The sequence below is a fragment of the Pseudorasbora parva genome, chromosome 4 (genome assembly GCF_024679245.1).
Source record: "Pseudorasbora parva isolate DD20220531a chromosome 4, ASM2467924v1, whole genome shotgun sequence".
NCBI lineage: Eukaryota > Metazoa > Chordata > Actinopteri > Cypriniformes > Gobionidae > Pseudorasbora > Pseudorasbora parva.
The window spans coordinates 25,544,413-25,564,851 of record NC_090175.1 but is presented as its reverse complement, the minus strand read 5'-3'; the positions used below and the strand labels follow the sequence as shown (position 1 = coordinate 25,564,851).

At 36.8% G+C, this 20,439-nt stretch overlaps 1 protein-coding gene across 1 annotated transcript in view; it reads right to left on the bottom strand.

The window, feature by feature from the left end:
• lmo7b (LIM domain 7b) overlaps positions 1-15,496 on the bottom strand; it is a 62,974-nt gene extending 47,478 nt beyond the window's left edge. Inside the window, exons 1-6 of the mRNA XM_067441396.1 lie at positions 15,205-15,496; positions 8,993-9,079; positions 3,635-3,705; positions 3,431-3,500; positions 2,906-3,012; positions 677-707 (exon numbers count right to left, since the gene is read on the bottom strand). Coding sequence (XP_067297497.1) covers positions 677-707; positions 2,906-3,012; positions 3,431-3,500; positions 3,635-3,705; positions 8,993-9,061 — 348 coding nt within the window. The 5' untranslated portion in view covers positions 9,062-9,079; positions 15,205-15,496. The remainder of the gene's footprint in view (positions 1-676; positions 708-2,905; positions 3,013-3,430; positions 3,501-3,634; positions 3,706-8,992; positions 9,080-15,204) is intronic.
• Positions 15,497-20,439: the final 4,943 nt, after the last annotated feature.

Here is a 20,439-nt window from a genome sequence, read left to right as displayed (position 1 = left end):
AAATATATTTTAAAGAATGTTAGTAACCAGATGGCACCAATTGACTTCCATAGTGTGTGTATGCATGCATGCATGCATGCATGCATGCATATATATATATATATATATATATATATATATATATATATATATATATATATATATATATATATATATATATATATATATATATATATATATATATATATATATATATATATATATATATATATATATATATATATATATACACACACACACATACATATATACATATATATATATATATATATATATACACACACTTTTTTATTTATGGAAATCAATAGGTGCCATCAACTGTCTGATTACTGACATTTTTTTTCTTCTAAATATCTTTTGTGTTTAACTCATAAGGGGTTGCAACAACATGAAAGTAAATGACATTTTTCCCTTTTTGGGTGAACTATCCATTTAATCCATATAGTGCATGCAAAGAACATGTGGCATTAAATGATACCGCATTGACACCTTCACCAGAAGACTGTGATGAGATAAAATTACAAATTGTTTGGTATGCAAACTGAAGAGTCAAAGGCCACATTCAGTCTGCATCAAACACAAGCCATGCATAGACAATTGATTCACTGGATAGTTCAGAAGTAATTTGTTTGCGATTAATACCAAGCTTTTAATAGCGGGGAAAAAAACAACTTACGTTTTTCAGTCTCCTGCTCGTCTCTTCACGTCTAAGCAGAAGGATAGAGAAGGAGGTAATGAACATTCACTGTCAGACACACAGATCAGTTCCAGCTTACACTAACAGCAACTAAATCCACCCCATACCCAATAAAATTAAGTCACTGCTATAAATGGACCTAAACTAGTACATACCACATTTGCTTTACAGTAAGTCACTAATCATGTACACTGGTTTTATTTATAATAAGCATTATGTACAATGAAGACAATTGGCAAGTGCTCAAAAGAACCGTAAACTATCTGACAGTGGAACATACTTGTTCCCACAGTATGCTGACACTGGACATGTGAGCCATCTGTTTGTCACTATGGACTAGCAAACATGCATTTACAGAGGAATGCACCTATTTAAACACCCGACGCTCATTTCACAGTGTCGAGTTATCTTAAAAATAAGCCAGACGAGCTATAAGAAACAGCACTTGATCTGCAGTTAATAAGTGAAAGTGTTTCTGTCATTTCATTGAGCCTTAAAACAACATGACCGCGAGAAAGCATGCAAGTTAAAAATAGCAGTAAGATCCACTATAGCTTCACCATAGCATTTGGTTTGAAGGGTCAGTCATATGGGGCTAAATTTAGAGGTCACTGTGCCCCATCTCCACCCTCTCTTGCCCCTCGTCCCTCTACAAGGCCAACAGTGGGGACATTAAACTCTCAGCAGGGTGGACTACAAGAATTAGCGTTAAGGGTTGGGTCAGGATCAAAAAAAAAATTAGGCTGCAAGATGAAATACAGCTCAAGAGTTTATTACAGCTCAATTCATTATTGGAAATTCTTCAATGGAATTGGGATAGTGGTTGGTTGCCAGTGCCCACTAATCTAAATCCCAATAAAAATTAAGAGAGAAAAAAAAAAGATACCATATAAGAGAGGACCAAAAAAAACTAAGTGAAAGAGTGAAAGAAATAGAATAGGAGTTTTGAACCCCTTCTCTCCAACTACCTGTCATATAATACCACTTTCACATTTCACTAAGCTCAATCCCAATTTAATCAAATGTAAAATAAGCTATGAACATCACTGCATGTTTGTTGTAAAGTTTCAATGTCAAGAGTTATATTATCTAGCCCTGATCTTAAAGGTATAGATCACCCAAACATTCTAATTATGTAATTTACTCAGCCTCATGTCACTCCAAACTCAAGACTTTAGTTATTTTTGTATTCATATGTACATAAAGCACGTCACATTTGGTAAACTCGCACAAAGATTCTGTGTTTACCAAATGTGATGTATTCGGTGAGCCGTTCAATGTTTAGATGTAAATACATTTTAAAAAACGCACACCCGTCGGCAGAAATTCTTTCTTGATCTGGGCGCGCACGTGTGTGATTCGCGTTTATATCGAATCGTGCGGTTGCGGGCCATGTAATACAATCGCGGGTGGATGAGAAATAAATCATTGTGTTTGTTTGATAAAGACAGGTTGCAGTTGCCGCTTTCAAAATAATCTCTCCCTCAAGTGTACTGAACTGACAGGGGCTAAGAATGACAGCGGAGCTGAAGCTCATTAAATATTCAAATCTTATCCAATCCAATCCTAGCCGTGGACGTGTCCAGTGCGGCACGCCAATTAAAACCCAGCATTCAGGAGAGAGCCTCAAAACCAGTGTAGAAAATAGCCTAGAAAATAAAGCCAGTTCATGACACCTTGAATAAAATGACAGAATTCCATTTTTGGAATCTGTCGAGTCAATGTTCTGCCATTTAAATGTCATCATTGAGTCAAAATACATTTTCATAAGGTAGCTTGAATAAAACATAGGTTTGGGTCGGTCAGGTATCATTGTTTGAGTTTGATGTTAGACAGATAATGTGTTACAGGACTCATCCAGCCTTTCATTTGGTATGTAAATGTAATCAGAAGTCAAACACTATTCAAATGAACCCTCTTCCTGCAGTCACATGAAATAATTATTTCTTTATACCCACACAAACAGCAAAGGCAGTAATAAAAGTTTAAATACAGATAGTTAGATTTGCATCATATTTAAGGATAACTTAAATATAATATATTGAATAAATATAATAAATACAAATATATTGCAAGAGAGACATTAGAAGGCAGAAAAATCAAATCCAGCCAGCTCAGTTAATAGCAGTTACAGGTTTTACACTGTAATGAAATGTAACAAAAACAAACCAGAAATAAGAATTTGCACTTTCACTTCTCTCTGCTCACCTGACAGTCACACGCGTGGACACATCTTGCAGGTCTCCGGGATGGAAGAGCTGTGCTTCATTGAGCCCTAGTTTCTCACAGGCCTTGAGAAACACAGTCACATTATCCTGAAGAGAGACCAGCATTGACTATTGCAGCTAGAGTAAATGAAAACCTCAATGTCATCCTCAAATATTAAGCAGCCAGTAAAAAAAATACAGTTGAGATGCTACAAGGCAGGGAAGCTTGGATGATGAAGCTCCATTGAGAATTGACCAGTACAAGAGATTGACCAGCTGAACAGAAAAAGTGTGGGAACTAAAAGAAACAGTTGTCAGGTGCTGTCCAACACATTCACAGCACTTATAAATGGAATCCTCAAGACTCACAGGAAAATGTCTTGGTATTTGTTTAGACAAGTATACCTGAATTGTTTGATGAAAAAAAAAAAAAACCGATGGTTTCATTGGAGACCAAATGGTTGACTAAACTATAATTTTATTTATAAATAAGTCTCTATTTGATCCCATTTGAAAATATGCTCACCAAGCCTGCAATGGGGGTGGAAAGCCTGTTTACTCGTTTGATGATGCCTGGCTTCAGTGTGTTGATAAGACTGAAAACGGATGGAAGATATAATAAATAAATACAATGTATAAGACTGCTGATTTTAAATGAACCTTATAAATTTGGCAAATTTACCCATTGTTATGCTTATAGAAATAAAAGAATAATAGAAAAAGCACTTACTCGCACAGAAGGACTCCATCCTCCAAAGCCATCCGAAAGCTTTTGCTTTCAAAACTCTTTTTGGTCACTTCCTGTTAAGGATAAAACACCAAACAGACCACAAGCACAAATTAGGACTATATACATGGTGCATACAACACACACAAGCTTCTACAAACATTCATGAAAAACATTGTCACTCTCAGAAGCTCAGTGAATTTGAGGGTGGTACCGTGATAGGTTGCCACCTGCATAAAAAATACATTTGTTGAATGTTCTCACTACTAAATATTCCACGGTCCTCTGTTAGTGGTATTATAACAAAGGGAGAACAATTGGCAACAACAATAACTCAGTGAGCAGAAGTCGCCAACTGTCAATACCTACAGACCTCCAAACTTTGTGTGGGCTTCAGATTAGCTCAAGAACAGTCAGTAGAGAGCTTCAGTGAATGTACACATACCGGTGGCGGCATTCGGCGTCTGTCCACGGTGACTCAGGAATTTGTTTATTACATTTCCCTCAAATCGTTAATGTACATACTGATTTCACCCTGTGCTAAAAGATACACCGTGCAGCTCCTCTCAGAAGTCAAATCAAAATTGAGCTTGCGCGAATATAACGTGCGTATCCGGTTTGATAGATACCCGAGATGCAGCACCGAGCACCGCTGAGCTTCGCATTCAGTGTGCGACCCCCTTTACATCAAGTGCAATGCAAAGTGCCGGATGCAGTGGTGTAAAGCACACCACCTCTAGACTCTAGAGCAGTGGAGACCTGTTCTCTGGAGCGATCAAGCAAAAATATCCAGCATTTATTTCTAAAAGGTTGAACATACTGTAGAGCCTCAACACTTGACCCAAAAACCTCAAGCACTTTACATCACAACACAAATAAACATTAGTTCAAACATATAGGAAATACAAAACAACAATCCTATAACAATTTCTTCATGCTGCAATGCATGCTGGAAATTCAAAGCATTAAAATGTATCTCCTGAAATCCAAACTGAATGTCAGAATGGGAAAGAAAGGCCATTTTGAGCGTGGCATGGTTGCTGGTGTCAGATGGGCCGGTCTGAGTATTTTACAGTCTAATCAGTTACTGGGATTTTCACGCACAACCATTTCTAGGGTTTACAAAGAATGGTGTAAAAAGGGAAAAACATCCAGTATGTGGCAGTCCTGTTGGTGAAAATGCCTTGTTGATGCTATAGGTCAGAGGAGAATGGGCCGACTGATTCAAGCTGATAGAAGAGCAACTTTGACTGAAATAACCACTCATTACAACAGAGGTATGCAGCAAAGCATTTGTGAAGCCAAAACACGCACAACCTTGAGGCGAATGGGCTACAACAGCACAAGACCCCACCGAGTACCACTCATCTCCAGTACAAATAGGAAAAAGAGGATACAATTTGCACAACCTCACAAAAATTACTGTTAAAGATTGGAAAAGAGTTGCCTCGTCTGATGAGTCTCGATTTCTGTTGAGACATTCAGATGGTAGAGTCAGAATTTGGCGCAGGGATGAAACGGTATGGAAATTTAACATCACGTTTATAGTGACACATTATCACGGTTATCAATATTTTCACAGTTTTGTTCAAATGAAATTTAAAATGTATCTTTTAAATTACAAGTTTTATATTTGAAAATGAACAAACAAAAATAAATCAAGCTGCTCTATGCCCTTTTTTAAAGCAAGATTGTATTCTGTGGGATTTCCTTCCTTATATTGGCTGTCGTCAATAGCACCACAATGCATAAATAATAATTTGGTGTAAATATAATCTCTAATATTATCTTTATAAATATGTTAAAGCAATATTCTCATTAGTATCCTATATCAGCTATGACGCATTTAAATCTAGCATATTTTGTGTATGAGCCCAAACAGTATCCCAGTAAAATAAATCATATCCATAATATGGAAATATAATTTTCATGTCACACTTTTTTTTATTAAATATCAAAAATCCAAAAGGTGTGCATTATAACCGACAACTAGATGAACACTTTACAGTCAGTTTTATACAAACGCGCATACCAATGTTGTATGTAACTTTAGAGACAGTACCTAAATTTGCGAATCTCGAACGTCAAGCCAACTTTATTATGCCAGTCATATCAGATGCGCTATAAGTTCTACTGTTTGTTTTAAACTATTTTCGCTGCTGAAATATGCTAGAACAAAAACATTCAAGCGCATGCTGAATTAATCTCCTGCGTAGGCCTGTATCGCGGCACGTTCATCTCTGCTTTGAGTGCAGATTACAGTGAGTGAGAGCACGCTCTGAACAAAACTCTGGTTTATCTGAATGCATCTGATTATTAGCCTAGATACTGCATTCATAAACTCAACAAAAAAAAACGAGTGATAGGTTATAATGCACAACGCGTTTATAACAGATGGCTTTTGTGAAGCCTATAATAAATAGGTTACTAGCAACAGTGACTAGTGTGAGAGACTGTGTTAACGTTACACGCCACAGCCGAAATATACCAAACAAATGGCCCTGATTGTTATTCCTTAAATGTCACATTAGTCGTGTCTGAATATGTTCGTTCATCTTTGGCTCAAGATTCACGTTATTATTTCCCAGGCGTACGTTTGGTATTGAGGTCAAAGTCCACTTGCCTTGCGTTCGCAAATCTTCACAGATTTGAAGTGTTTCCCCCATTATAGCGACTTTCTTCTGGCATGTTCTGCTGCAGACAGGGTGACCAGAGCATCTTCGATTAATTTTCCCTCAGGACTTTTGTAAAAGCCAACATACTGTATGGCCACACCTCAGATTTTAGAAGGCTGGAAAAATCTCCCGGTGCTGTCACTGCCTTCTGTCATTTCTTCTTACTCAGAAAACAGCGTTGCGTCACGTGCTGCGCCTGCACCAGACTGGATAGGATTTACCGCAACTTTTCAAAATCGTGATAATCACAGACGGTTTTCAATTTTTTTTTTTCACATTTTTTTTTAATTCAATTTTACACGATATTACTAACGGTCAGTACATTTTATCGTGGTTTATCATGAAACCGGTAATCGTTTTATCCCTAATTTGGCGTAAACAGAACATGGATCCATTATGCCTTGCTACCACTGTGCATGCTGCTGGTGGTGGTGTAATGGTGTGGGGGATGTTTTCTTGGCACACTTTAGGACCATTAATGCCAAATGGGCATAATTTAAATGCCACAGGCTACCTGAGCATTGTTTCTGACCATGTCCATCCCTTTATTACTGCCATGTACCCATCCTTTAAAGGCTACTTCCAGCAGGATAATGCACCATGTCACAAAGCTCAAATCATTTCAAAATGGTTTCTTAAACATGGCAATGAGTTCACTGTACTAAAAAGCCCCCCACAGTCACTAGATCTCAACCCAATAGAGCACATTTGGGATGTGGTGGAACAGGAGCTTCATGCCCTGGATGTGCATCCCACAAATCTCCATCAACTGCAAGATGCTATCCTATCAATATGGGCCAACATTTCTGAAGAATGCTTTCAGCACCTTGTTGAATCAATGCCAAGTAGAATTAAGGCAGTTCTGAAGGCAAAAGGGGGTCAAACACAGTATTAGTATGGTGTCCCTAATAATCGTTTAGGCCAATATATATATATATTATATTATATATATATATGAATCCATGCCAGGCAGCTATGTAACAAAAAAACAACAAAATTTCTCTCTCATTTCATGTCATATCTGTTCCATTCAAATCCACATAATGGTCCACACCCAAACAGGGCCCCAGACCCTGCCACACAACGCATCAGACTGAGGTGCCCAAGCAAGCAGGCACCTGAATGTACAAGTAATGTGGTGGAGTGAGCATTTGGCAAGCAGAATGTTACAAAGAGCTCAGGGGTCCTTTGTGTTCAGATTGAGATGCAATGAAGCATCTATGCCTGCCCTGGTGCCTGCCCAATTCTGCATCCTGATCATCAGCTTGTTAGGGCACATGGAATGTACTCCATCAATGGCTGCTTGTGTAAGGTCTACAGCAAAAAAGACCTGAGAGAGACAGAGCAGAACCAGTAACTAACAACTGTGAACCTAACAACTTCTTAATTATTTTGGCAATTATATTTCATAGTGTAGAGAAACATTAGTTTCATAGTCTCACATGTTTTGCAACAACATGCTAGCAAAAAGCACCACCATTATAGACGGCAGAGGAGAGGAGCAACCGGTCTTCAGGAAATGGTGGTTAGAGGTGAAACAAGGCTGTGTTGAAAACAGGAACACATTCACCATGCAAAGCTAAACACTAAAATGTACCAATGATTTCTGGCCATACACCAGTCAAAAGATTGTGGCCAGTAAGTTTTTTTTGTTTTTTAGAAATTGCTGCCAGTGCCACTCTTTGAACTTTCTATTCCTAAAGCCATCTTATAAAAAGTATCACTGTTTCCATTAAAATATTAAGCAGCAAACCTTTATTATGAAATGTTTCTTGAGCATCAAATCAGTAATATTAGAATGATTTCTGAAGGATCATGTTTCACTGGATACGGGGTAAATGATGCTGAAAATTCAGCTTTGCATCACAGAAATTTTGTATGAAAATAGAAAATTTATTTTAAATTGTAATATTTCTTCACAATTTTACTGTTTTAATCGGTTTTTAATCATATAAGTGCAGCCTTGGTAAAATGAGATTTCAATCAAAAATATTTTTAAAAAATCTTTCCGACCATACATTTTTGAATGGTAGTGTAATACAAGTGAAGAAACAATTTCTTTGAAGTTTCATATAAATACATATTCTGGAACTAAATGTATACTATACCATCATGCATCTGAAACGATCCCTGTTCTGTGCTTTTTGTAATGGGACTTTATTATAAGGGCACCAAAGTACACATTTCAATGCTCACAAAGTTATGAGTATATCTGTGAACTCCAATATGATATGTAATGAAACCACCATGATGAAAAACAAACAGGCATTATATCATTATTCAAAATCAATATTTGAATAAAAGATGATACATGGTGTCTAGGATTTTATGGAGCTGATTGTACTTGGCTACTTTGCAAATGGTTAAGAATTGATGAAGTAAGACAACCACAAATGGTACAGACTATCTAAAACTGCTTTAAAAACATCATGATGAATGTTATCTTGTCTTATTTCCATTTAATTGGACATCTTAAATATAACATTCATAATAAAGCACAAAATAAATAAATAAAGCACACGCGCTCCTAACACACGTTCTTCGTATTCTGAAAGTGCTTGCATGATACAAATGAAGGGGTAAAGCTTCAGTAATATCGGTCAGGTATAACTGACTTATTTATTTGATGCATTAGGGTGAAAAGACCTGCACTCTTGCAGCCTGCGCATGATAATGATGTCATTACCTCGAGCCATCTTTGTGCCTCCTGGAACGCGAGCTCACAGCTGACTGCAGACTGCTGACGCCACTCCATCGCCACTCCAGATCACACCTGTGCACATTTCACAATCAAAACTCCTTTGAACATCAACCCATTCACATTATACGCAAGGACACAACAAAATCTAAATATCTATACATATATACCAATATTTAAATTTACAATTATTTATTTTTATATACATGTAAACAGATAATAATAAAAATATTAGCATGTATCAAATAATATCTAAGGTTTTACCACAGACATTAGGAGCAACATTCAGAAGGCCTTTATCAAGTCCCCGGAGCCATGTGGGGCAGTTATATGATGAATAGATGCACTTTTATGGAGCCAAGATATTTTTAATATAACTCTGATTTTATTCATCTGAAAAAATAATGTCATATACATCTAGGATGAATTGAGGGTGAGTAAAATAATGGGCTATTTTTTGGAGGGGTGAACTATCCATTTAAGCCTAGTCCCAGACTAAAATGCCTGTTTGAGCAGTTTTAACTGAAAGCAACTTGCACTGGCATATCGAAAAATATGTCAGTTCCATTGTTTTGTCTCAGGATGCACATTTCTAAGGCTCATTTATAAAAAGCTACTTAAATGTCCTAATTGAAATGACCTAATCCTGGCTTAAGCGAAGCCCTGTCTGTGAAACCAGGCTTTTAAATAATAATAATAATAATAATAATAATAATAATAATAATAATAATAATAATAATAATTAAAGCTGCGAGCAGCATTTAGCGGGGTTCAAGCCATTTAAGGTCTTTAAGCATTTGACACCTTTTGCATGAAAGGTTTTTAAGCACTGAATGAATTTGAGAGATATCAGGTGAAATGAAGTGATAAAATGGCAAAATGTGATTTTAAATATTATAATAGTGACTTTATTAAGTCCAAATATGAATTATAGAACAATATTAATAAATAGTATGACAAAATTACTATTTTACTTTGCTAACAGGAATAACATGCTGCTAGGTGGTTGCTAGGTTGTTCTTGATGGTTGTTATGGTGTTGCTTGTCAGTTGTTAGTTGTCACAGATGGTTACTATAATGTTTATAGAGTTCTTACTATGTTCTTTGCCTGATTTAACACTTTACTAATCACTGCTAGCATGTGTAGCATGTTGCAAATGCTGTTTGCTAGCAAGACAGACACACACACACACACACACACACACACTTCTCTTTTACATATGAATAAATTAAATAATGCTTATATAGATATTTGAAATAAATGATAGATAACAAATTGCTTAGTCATTGTTTTCCCCTTTAATTTCAGGTGTTATTTTATTTGTAATGTAATATTATTGTTAAAAAACACATCAAACTGGTAAACATTGAGAACATTTTATTTGCAATATTATTTTAATGATTTTAAAACGTTTATTTATATGCTTTGTGAGCAGAATGAACCAATGAGTGGTCTTCTGCTGCCCTCTGGTGGTTTTGTAATTGTAATTGTAAGGAATATATAATAGGCACATTTTTCATGTTAACTCATTTAAACTTTAATTTAGTTGCAGATATATTTGAAATAAATTATTTTGACAAAATGTGATTGTAAATGTTGTAAAAGTGACGTTACATTGTCTAAATAGGAATTATAGAACATGATCAGTAAATAGTATGACAAAATGACTATATGAGCCAGCAGGTGGCAGCAGAGCACCACTCATTGGCTCATTTTCATTTTAAATGAGCACATTTTCCAAGTTAATGCAATCAAACATGCTTTTCTCACATGCACATATTGTTGAAGATGCAGATATTTGAAATAAATGATAGGTAACAACTAGCTTATTCCAGGTTTTCCCATTTTAAAAAATTTTCCGGCATTATTTTTATTGTAATATAATAATTATTTGTGAAACATAAATCAAATGAACAAATTAATTGGTAACACTGACAAAATATAATTTGAAATGCTATTATAATGTTTTTTAAAGTTTATGCTCAGTGGACAGAATGAACCAATGACTGGTCCTCTGCTGGCCTCCGGTGGCAATTTTAGGTAATATGCCATATACGCATTTGCACTGTCACCTTTTTTACTGTTATAGAGGCATTTAACGCCCGATCTCCATGAAAAGTTGCATGCTTCTTTAGAGTCACATGTTGCATTTGCCTACCTATTTTTGTGAAATTTAGATTTTTCTTTCAGGATTAATAGGCTTTTGAGCATGTTTTACCACACCTATTCTCCAAATGATCCTGTTATAGCTACCCAAAGTGTAAAGTTCAACATGTTTTTGACAACTATTGATCAGGAGAGTCCAGAGAATCATACTGCTGTGGTTTGGTTCCGATCAGGCAAAAAACCTAGGACTAGTTTGCAAAACGAGGTTTTTAAAATAGTTGTGAATATTTAAATAAAGATTTGATTGACAGTATTGGTTATAGAGGCAAAGTTGTTCAGTATGAGAACATCTATCATAATATATGCATATTATGTGGCTGTTTTAACCCCACCTGATTACAGAGATGGAAAATACCATTTATAGCCAATACAGGCAATTCACCATAGGAATACATGGTTTTCAAAGCTTTTTAACACTTATAGCACCACCTATACTCCGATCTCCATGAAACTTTGCATGCGTCTTCAACATGTTATGCCACATATACCCAACAATTTTCGTGAAGTTTTGAGTTTTCCCTTAGGATTTATAGGCTTTTGAGTGTATTTTGCCACGCCTCTTTTCTAAATGGCCCTGTTATAGCCATCCAAATGCAAAAAATCCACTTTTTTTGATAATTATTAATCTCGAGAGTCCAGAGAATTATCCTAGACTGGTTTGGTTCTGATTGGGCAAAAAACCAGGGACTAGTTCGCAAAAGTAGGTTTTTAACATAATTACAAAAATTTAATTAATAATTTGATTGACAGCAATGGTTCTAGAGGCAAAGTTGTTCAGCATGAGGAAATCTATCATATGATATGCGTATTTTGCCGATGTGTTTAACACCACGTGATTACAGAGCCATAAAACTCGTTAGCGCCAACTAGTGGCCGATTTCTTTCAAAATTCTTACAGACCTCTATGACCATGATTCAAACATGCCCACCGAGTTTCGGTCCGATCATCGTCCATTAACCTTGTCTAATAGGTGCTCAAAATTCATTGGTCGATGGCGGCCATGTTTTTTTGAGATACACCAATATCCTCATAGACAGACATGGTACCTTGGGCCAAGACACTGCTTACCAATTTTCAGGTCAATCGGACTAGCGGTCGCGTGGTTATAGCCATTGTTATGTTTTTTCCACATTATAGCGCCACCAAGTGGTCAATCTTCGCAATTTTTTTATCCTGACCTCAGAATGAGCCCATACACATGTGTACCAAGTTTGGTGAATATATCTCATTTCGTTCTTGAGTTATAGCCTCTTTAGTAAAATAGGCTCCGCCTTAAATGTACATTTCCACGCCCCTTTTCGTCCATGAGTCAAAATTTCAACTTTTTTTTGATAATTATTGATAATCAGGCTAGAGAGAACATTTTGGCACTGGTTTGGTTCCGATATGTCAAAAAACCAGGGACTAGTTCGCAAAAGTAGGTTTTAGACAAAATTCAAAATGGCGGAAAAATTTGCATACCGGAAATAAAATACCTCCTATGTTTTTTGTTCGGCTTGAGCCAAGGATTCCAATGATGTAAGACACTTGATTGTGCGACAATGGGTTTTTGAGATATAAGCAAAATAGTGATTTTTTTTTGCTTTTTGCGCTATAGCGCCACCTATTGGCCAATCTGGCTCATAATTTGAGAACCTCTCCTCGATTTTTGGACTACCTATTGACAAAGTTTCAAGTCTCTAGGCCTTACGGTTTGGTCTGCACGATGAGTTTTACGGCAGAATAATAATAATAATAATAATTAAAGCTGCGAGCAGCATTTAGCGGGGTTCAAGCCATTTAAGGTCTTTAAGCATTTGACACCTTTTGCATGAAAGGCTTTTAAGCACTGAATGAATTTGAGAGATATCAGGTGAAATGAAGTGATAAACTGACAAAATGTGATTTTAAATATTATAATAGTGACTTTATAAAGTCTAAATATGAATTGATCAGGAGAGTGCAGAGAATCATACTGCTGTGGTTTGGTTCCGATCAGGCAAAAAACCTAGGACTAGTTTGCAAAACGAGGTTTTTAACAAAATTGTAAATATTTAAATAAAGATTTGATTGACAGTATTGGTTATAGAGGCAAAGTTGTTCAGTATGAGAAGATCTATCATAATATATGCATATTATGTGGCTGTTTTAACCCCACCTGATTACAGAGATTCACCATAGGGAATACATGGTTTTCAAAGCTTTTTAACACTTATAGCGCCCCCTATACTCCGATCTCCATAAAACTTTGTATGTGTCTTCAACATGTTATGCCACATATACCCAACAATTTTCATGAAGTTTTGAGTTTCCCCTTAGGATTTATAGGCTTTTGAGTGTATTTTGCCACGCCTCTTTTCTAAATGGCCCTGTTATAGCCATCCAAATGCAAAAAATCAACTTTTTTTGATAATTATTGATCTAGAGAGTCCAGAGAATTGTCCTAGACTGGTTTGGTTCTGATTGGGCAAAAAACCAGGGACTAGTTCGCGAAAGTAGGTTTTTAACATAGTTGCAAATATTTATTTAACGATTTGATTGACAGCAATAGTTCTAGAGGCAAAGTTGTTCAACATGAGGAGATCTATCATTTGATATGCATATTTTGCCGATGTGTGCAACACCACTTGATTGCAGAGCCATAAAACTCGTTAGCGCCAACTAGTGGCCGATTTCTTTCAAAATTCTTACAGACCTCTAGGACCATGAGTTAAACATGCCCACTGAGTTTCGTTCCGATCGACCTCCGTTAACCCTGTCTAATAGGTGCTCAAATTTCATTGGCCGATGGCGGCCATGTTTTTTGAGATACGCCAATGTTCTCATAGACAGACATGGGGCCTTGGGCCAAGACACTGCATACCAATTTTCCAGTCAATCGGACTAGCGTTCGCGTGGTTATAGCCCTTTTTGTGTTTTTTCCATGTTATAGCGCCACCAAGTGGCCAATCGTCGCGATTTTTTTATCGTGACCAAAGACTGAGCCCATAGACATGTGTACCAAGTTTGGTGAAGATATCTCATTTCTTGCTGGAGTTATAGCCTCTTTAGTAAAATAGGCTCCGCCTTAAATATACATTTCCACGCCCCTTTTCGTCCATGAGTCAAAATTTCAATTTTTTTTTGATAATTATTGATACTCAGACTAGACAGAACATTTTGGCACTGGTTTGGTTCCGATATGTCAAAAAACCAGGGACTAGTTTGCAAAAGTAGGTTTTTGACAAAATTCAATATGGCGGAAAAATTTGCATGACGGAAATGAAATCGGAGATATACGTTTTGTTCGCCAACGTCTCAGCTTTCCAATGATATAAGACACTTGAGTGTGGACCAAACGGTTTAGGAGTTATGAGCCCTTTTGCGCAATTGATTGCTATAGCGCCACCTATAGGCCAATCTGGCTCATAATTTGATAACCTTTCCTCGATTTTTGGACTACCTATTGGCCAAGTTTCAAGTCTCTAGCCCTTACGGTTTGGTCTGCACAATGAGTTTTACGGCAGAATAATAATAATAATAATAATAATAATAATAATAATAATAATAATAATAAAAATCAGCACAAATACAATAGGTGTTCAGCACTTCGTGCTTGAACCCCTAAAAATCGGTACAATTACAATAGGGTTTCAGCATTTCATGCTTGAACCCCTAATAATAGCTATATCCCAACTGTAAACATGCAAACGTACAACAGAATTAACATTAACAGTTTTGCAATATGACAGATAAATCCTCAAAAAAAATAAAAAATAATATATGACTTGTGCTTTTACCCTTTCATTGTCATTTTAAAAGTCTAACTATTAATTAGTGTCAAAAGGCAATATATTGGCAACACAATCTAATAATTTTGCTATTTGTTGATTCCAAATAACAAAAACAGCAGAGAAAAGTGACGTCGTCGACTGGTGTGACCGAACGGGTTCAAAGTAACTTCCATCACCTCCATGTTTGCAACCCCACAATATGGTTCATATGACTCATAATAACACTGAGCACCTGTGGGACCCTACAAGAATTTCCCAAGTCCAATAACTCAAAACTTACCTGCAAACCCCTGTTTTAATTGTTTCCCGTAACTACTCTTAAATTTCACTTCCCAGATGTCTCGACTCGTAAGCGCAAGGTGTTTCCCGCTACATGCGCGTGCCTCCAACACAACACAACACAACTATTTTAATCTGTTGCAAACACTACTCCACAAAGTCACAGCTTGAACGCCCAGGAGCTCCCTTACCACCGAACTTGTTTGTCGTACGCAGGAACAGAAATGTCCCTGTTCAGTGATGAGAGAGAAGGGCTATAAGTGCTCACAGGACTGCTACGTGTTTGCAGAGGCAAATGCATCTGTAGTAATGATGATGAGTTGTTTAAATATATGCCACGCCCCCTTCTGCAGTAAGAAGCGATGACCAGCAATGACCAGCAATGACCAGCTGATGGCGACAGAGAATCACTTCAACAAAGTTGTCGTGTTGTTGAACGCTATCAAGGGTCCTTGCTTTAACTAGCACATATCTTAGCACTTAAATTATAACATTTTTATATTAAATATATCCCTTAATAGTAGCTACTGTTTATACTTAACACTACATGTTATGCCAACACAGTCAGGGGTAGGCTATCCAATGAAATTAATTTAAATCTCAACCATAAATTTATTTTAACAAAATTGACTGAAGAACAAAACATGACGTCACCGCCTCGGCTAACATGTTTTAATAAACTTTACTATGAAAAGTAGGCTACTACTCATTTACTAAGAGCTTTTAAAATTTGTGATTCTATTTGTCAGAACACTAATGATTCATGTATGGGGAACATTAGTCTGGCAAAGAAAAAATAATTAAAATGGGCATTAAAACACAATTTAAAATTAATATTTTTGGGGAAAAAATATATATATATTTTTATTAGTAGGCTAGTAGTATTTATTAACCTGATGGTTAAAACAAAATAATGATGTGCACGGATAAATCATTTATAATACAGTTTTTCTCAGTTGACACACAAATACTGCATACTTGAGACACAATGAGCACAACATGTAAGTCATGCACCAGCCCCCTGAACCAATTCTCCTAAAGTACAAGCACAATTTCTGCTTTGCACTCAAATTGCAGTTCTAAAACACACGTTTTTTTCTTCAAAACACTACACACAATTCTCTGCATTTGGCACAGTTTTCATGCAGAAAATATCTTGTTTTCACAAGGAACACACTGCCATTAAAATATGAACACAAAATGGGCAAACACCTGTCACACAGTTTTACAATTAGCAAACAGAACTTTAGCATAAAAGGGCGAAAGGTGAGCTCTTCTGTTTTGGAGCAATGAATGCCAACATTGGGGGGAAAAAAATATTGTAACTGTATACAGTAAATTATTCTGTTGTTTATGTAGACCTGTATACTTTGTGTTGGTTGGGATGTAAACTGTGTTCATTGTTTCTGTGGGAAAAATAAAAGATATTTGTTACCATGTATTTGTGTGTTCTCATAAAACAATATTCTTAAATATTTTACAAATCACTTGTATGTACTGTCTGTAGTAAGTGTAACACTGAGCCAAAAAAAAAAAAAAACCTAAGTCATTATGATGAATGGAGAAGAAGTGTTTTACACGTCAGTGTTAATCTGGTTCTTATAAATGTCTATTCATATGATGGAAGTGTGTATCATTTGAAAACACAAAACCATTTTGAGAAGAAATAACATTTTGAATGTAAAGTTTCAATTTGTAGGGTTTTGCCCATTTTGTGTTTTTTTTTTTTTTTTTTAATTTGCGTGTAGAGTTCTGAGAGTATGAGGCATGCTTTCAGAAAATGTATATAAACAATCGAGAAAAACTGTAAACACTGCAAAATTCCCTAAAAATATTTAGATTCTGATTTCATGGTGACTTTATCATAGGCTGCATGTTATGGACTGTGGTCTGACAAGTGCTTTTAACCCTTTGGTGCTCTTTACGTGGAAGTCAAAATAGCTCATTTTTTATTCATTTTTTATTTAAATAAAATGAATTTACTAAATTTGAATTCAATAATGTTTACATATATTATGTATGTTGTGTCTAGGGGATTTTCTGGTACTAAATTATATTTATGCAGTATAGTTATACAGTTTTTGCCTATTGCTTACGTTTTGCTAAATTTGTCTCACTGTGTCAAAACTCTACACACAAGCACAACACTGGGATACAAACTAGTCACATCTATGTCAAATTGAAACTCTGCTATCAAAACCTAACAATCCTTTGTCAAAATGTCACTCTGATGACAAAATGATACCCACTTGCATCATATGAATACACTTTCAGCAGCAACACACTAGTCTACTTTGTATTTTTTTTAAACTGCAGTCTTTTTTAAATGACTCGTTTTAAATGTTTTATTCAGTTCCACAGAGGTCAGGTTTTCACAACAACCAAAAAATGAGAATACTGAATTCAAAATCATTACATTACAGTAATATATTATACCGTACGGAAAATTTAGTTAAATCAAAATTAAAACAAACAATACACTACTGTAAAAAAAACAAAAAAAAAAAACAATTGTGCGCAAGTGGGCTTATGGGTCCTGGCGTCTGTTGGGGTCTGGCCATAGGATCTCATCAACATCACAAGCAATGTCTTCTTTCGCAAAGCATCAGAGAAAATATCCCCTTGTGTGCCGAATCCATCCCAGGATTAACCTGACCTCAACGTCTCCGCGGGCCTGTTCCATTGGCTGCAGAAGAGGCATATGAATATGTGGTTGGCCAACACGATCTCATGGTAATGCGTATCAATAGTACGAGTGTGAAATCTCGTGGAATGGATACGCCAAAATGTGATTTGGCGTACAAATGCTATAAAGTGTGTATCATATGCATGCAAAAAAACTGCGTACCATATGCACGGCAAAACTAATTTTCAATCCACGAGATTGCACACTTGTACTATTTATACACATTGTCGCGAGGCGGTCATATCCGTGCCATCTCCAAGCGGGAAAAAGTTCCTCTACCCTATGGGATTTAGATATGCCAAGTCAGGGGGCAAGTACAGAACTTCAAATTGCTCATGGTTGGTGAACCAGTACTAGAGCAGCTTAACATTATCCCAGACAACAACAAACCTGGTCTGCTCTGGTCCATCCAGTACAACTGCATCATGAAGTGCATCTAGAAATGTGATTATGTATTGAGCATTATAGGGACCCAGTTTGGCATGATGACGCAGTAGCCCTCGAAGACTTGATATACATTGTTTATTGTTTGTTTATCTAAATATATGTGGTACTAATCCAGTGGTACATATTCATCTGTTGCTGGACTTTACCCATTCTTTATTGTAAATATAAAGGACTGAAACACTTACCTGTACATATTCATCTGAAGTTCTTTTTCCCTGACACTGCTCTTAAATGGGACCCTGTACAATTGCTTCATGGTCATGTTGTGCTTTACCAAGATGCGTCTGATAGTTGTAATGCTTACTCGATTTATGTTGTTGAATACTTGTTTGCTCTGACTATATGGCAAGTTCCTGCTGTTGGGGGTCCATCATCCCCAGTAGGTCTTCTAGCCATTCTTTAGAATGGAACCACAAATTGTTCTTGTTTGCTTCTTTTTTACAGAACTGCATACTGAACTTTACTGTATTTACCATACACAGTACTAAAAGATCTCAACACTTTATCATGGTATGTTTTGCAAAACTACCACTTTTGTTGGAAAAGGAGCATTAGCCACCCTGGAATACAATACATGTGATACATTAACGTGATATGGTACAGTACTGTAAATACTACAGTCTGAGTAGAGTAGAGAGTTATAGTTTTTCTTGATTGCTTTTACCTGGTTAAAGAAATTAGAATCCAGTTTTCATCATCACTATCTCAGCAGAGCAGAAGACATATGTCTTGCAAATGTGTTAACCCTTGAGGTGTGTTCGACATCGGCTGCGGCTGCATGCGATCTGCGAGAGTATCCGCATACAGGCGGGGAGGAGCTGCAAACGCAGACGTGAAGTCGGACACTTTCTGCTTCCCGCAGTGACACTTGCGCTGTGTTTGCAAACTTTATCACAGCTCAAGTTAAATAAATGCAATATTTCTCAAATACACAGATGTTTCAAATTACATTTTCATTCAATACTTTATGTACTGCTTAATAAAGCATTTGTTTGGACAAGATTAAAGTTCAATAAACCTACACTATCAAAGAAGTGTTTTCAATGGTTTTTATCAGTGAACATGAAAAAAGGTTTTACTGTAATAAATAAATGATTTGTGAGCATTAGCGTAACTTATTCTAAGGTTTAAGAATAAACACGTAACACGTGTTCGCTGTCATGCGGTGAATCCGGCCAATCATGGATCAGCTGTGTCGTCATCAGAGCTCGAGCAGCCTCCTGCAGTCCCCCTTGAGAATCTGCACCGGCTGCATCAATCCGGCTGCTCTCGAATCACTCTCGCGGTGCTTTGTTGACATACGTCACAGTCACGTGCCGTCGCCGCTGCCTCAAGTCGGACAAAATTTCTAACCGGCATGCAGTGCTTCAAGTCAGCCGCCGATCGGTCTGCACATCGCTGGGTGAAGTCGAACAAGCCTTTTCTCATTGGATTGACACATTTTCCCCACCCTTTTGCAAAACAGTTAATACGGATGTCATTCAAGCAGTCCGAACTTGTTTTAGCTATGGTAACCAAACAGAAACCATGTGTTCCTATTAGAAACTACCCTGATCAGTATGAAATCACTGAAGCACCTGTTTGACGCTCCTTTACACAAATCTTCAATTAGCAATCAGTCTGCAGGCCTTATAAAAAAAAGGTGCCACGTCTGTGTTGTTCTTTGCCAGCATGGATGGAGGAGGTCTAAGGCAGATGAGAGTGAGAGGAGGAGTTAGGGGGGTCAGAGGAAGAGGTGTCCGTGTGCGAGGTGGTGTAGTTGGAAGGGCTCAGGTTCCTGATGAAATTCGGGCAACTGTTATTGATCGCGTTATCAATCATGGCCTTTCTTTTAGAGAGGCTGGGCAAAGAGTCCAACCTGTTCTAAACAGAAACATCCATTGTCAGAATTTTTCGACAGGAGAACAGGTAATGTAGCTGTACAGTAGATACAGAAATATCTTCTGTGATATACTTATATGTAACTGTTTATGTAACTGTTTCATCATTCGCATTACATGTATTCTTTATAGAATCCAAAGGCTACCATTCTCTGGTGGTAGAGGGACAATTTTTAGTGCTGAGCAGGAGGCGGCCGTTGTAAACATGGTCGTTGCAAACAAT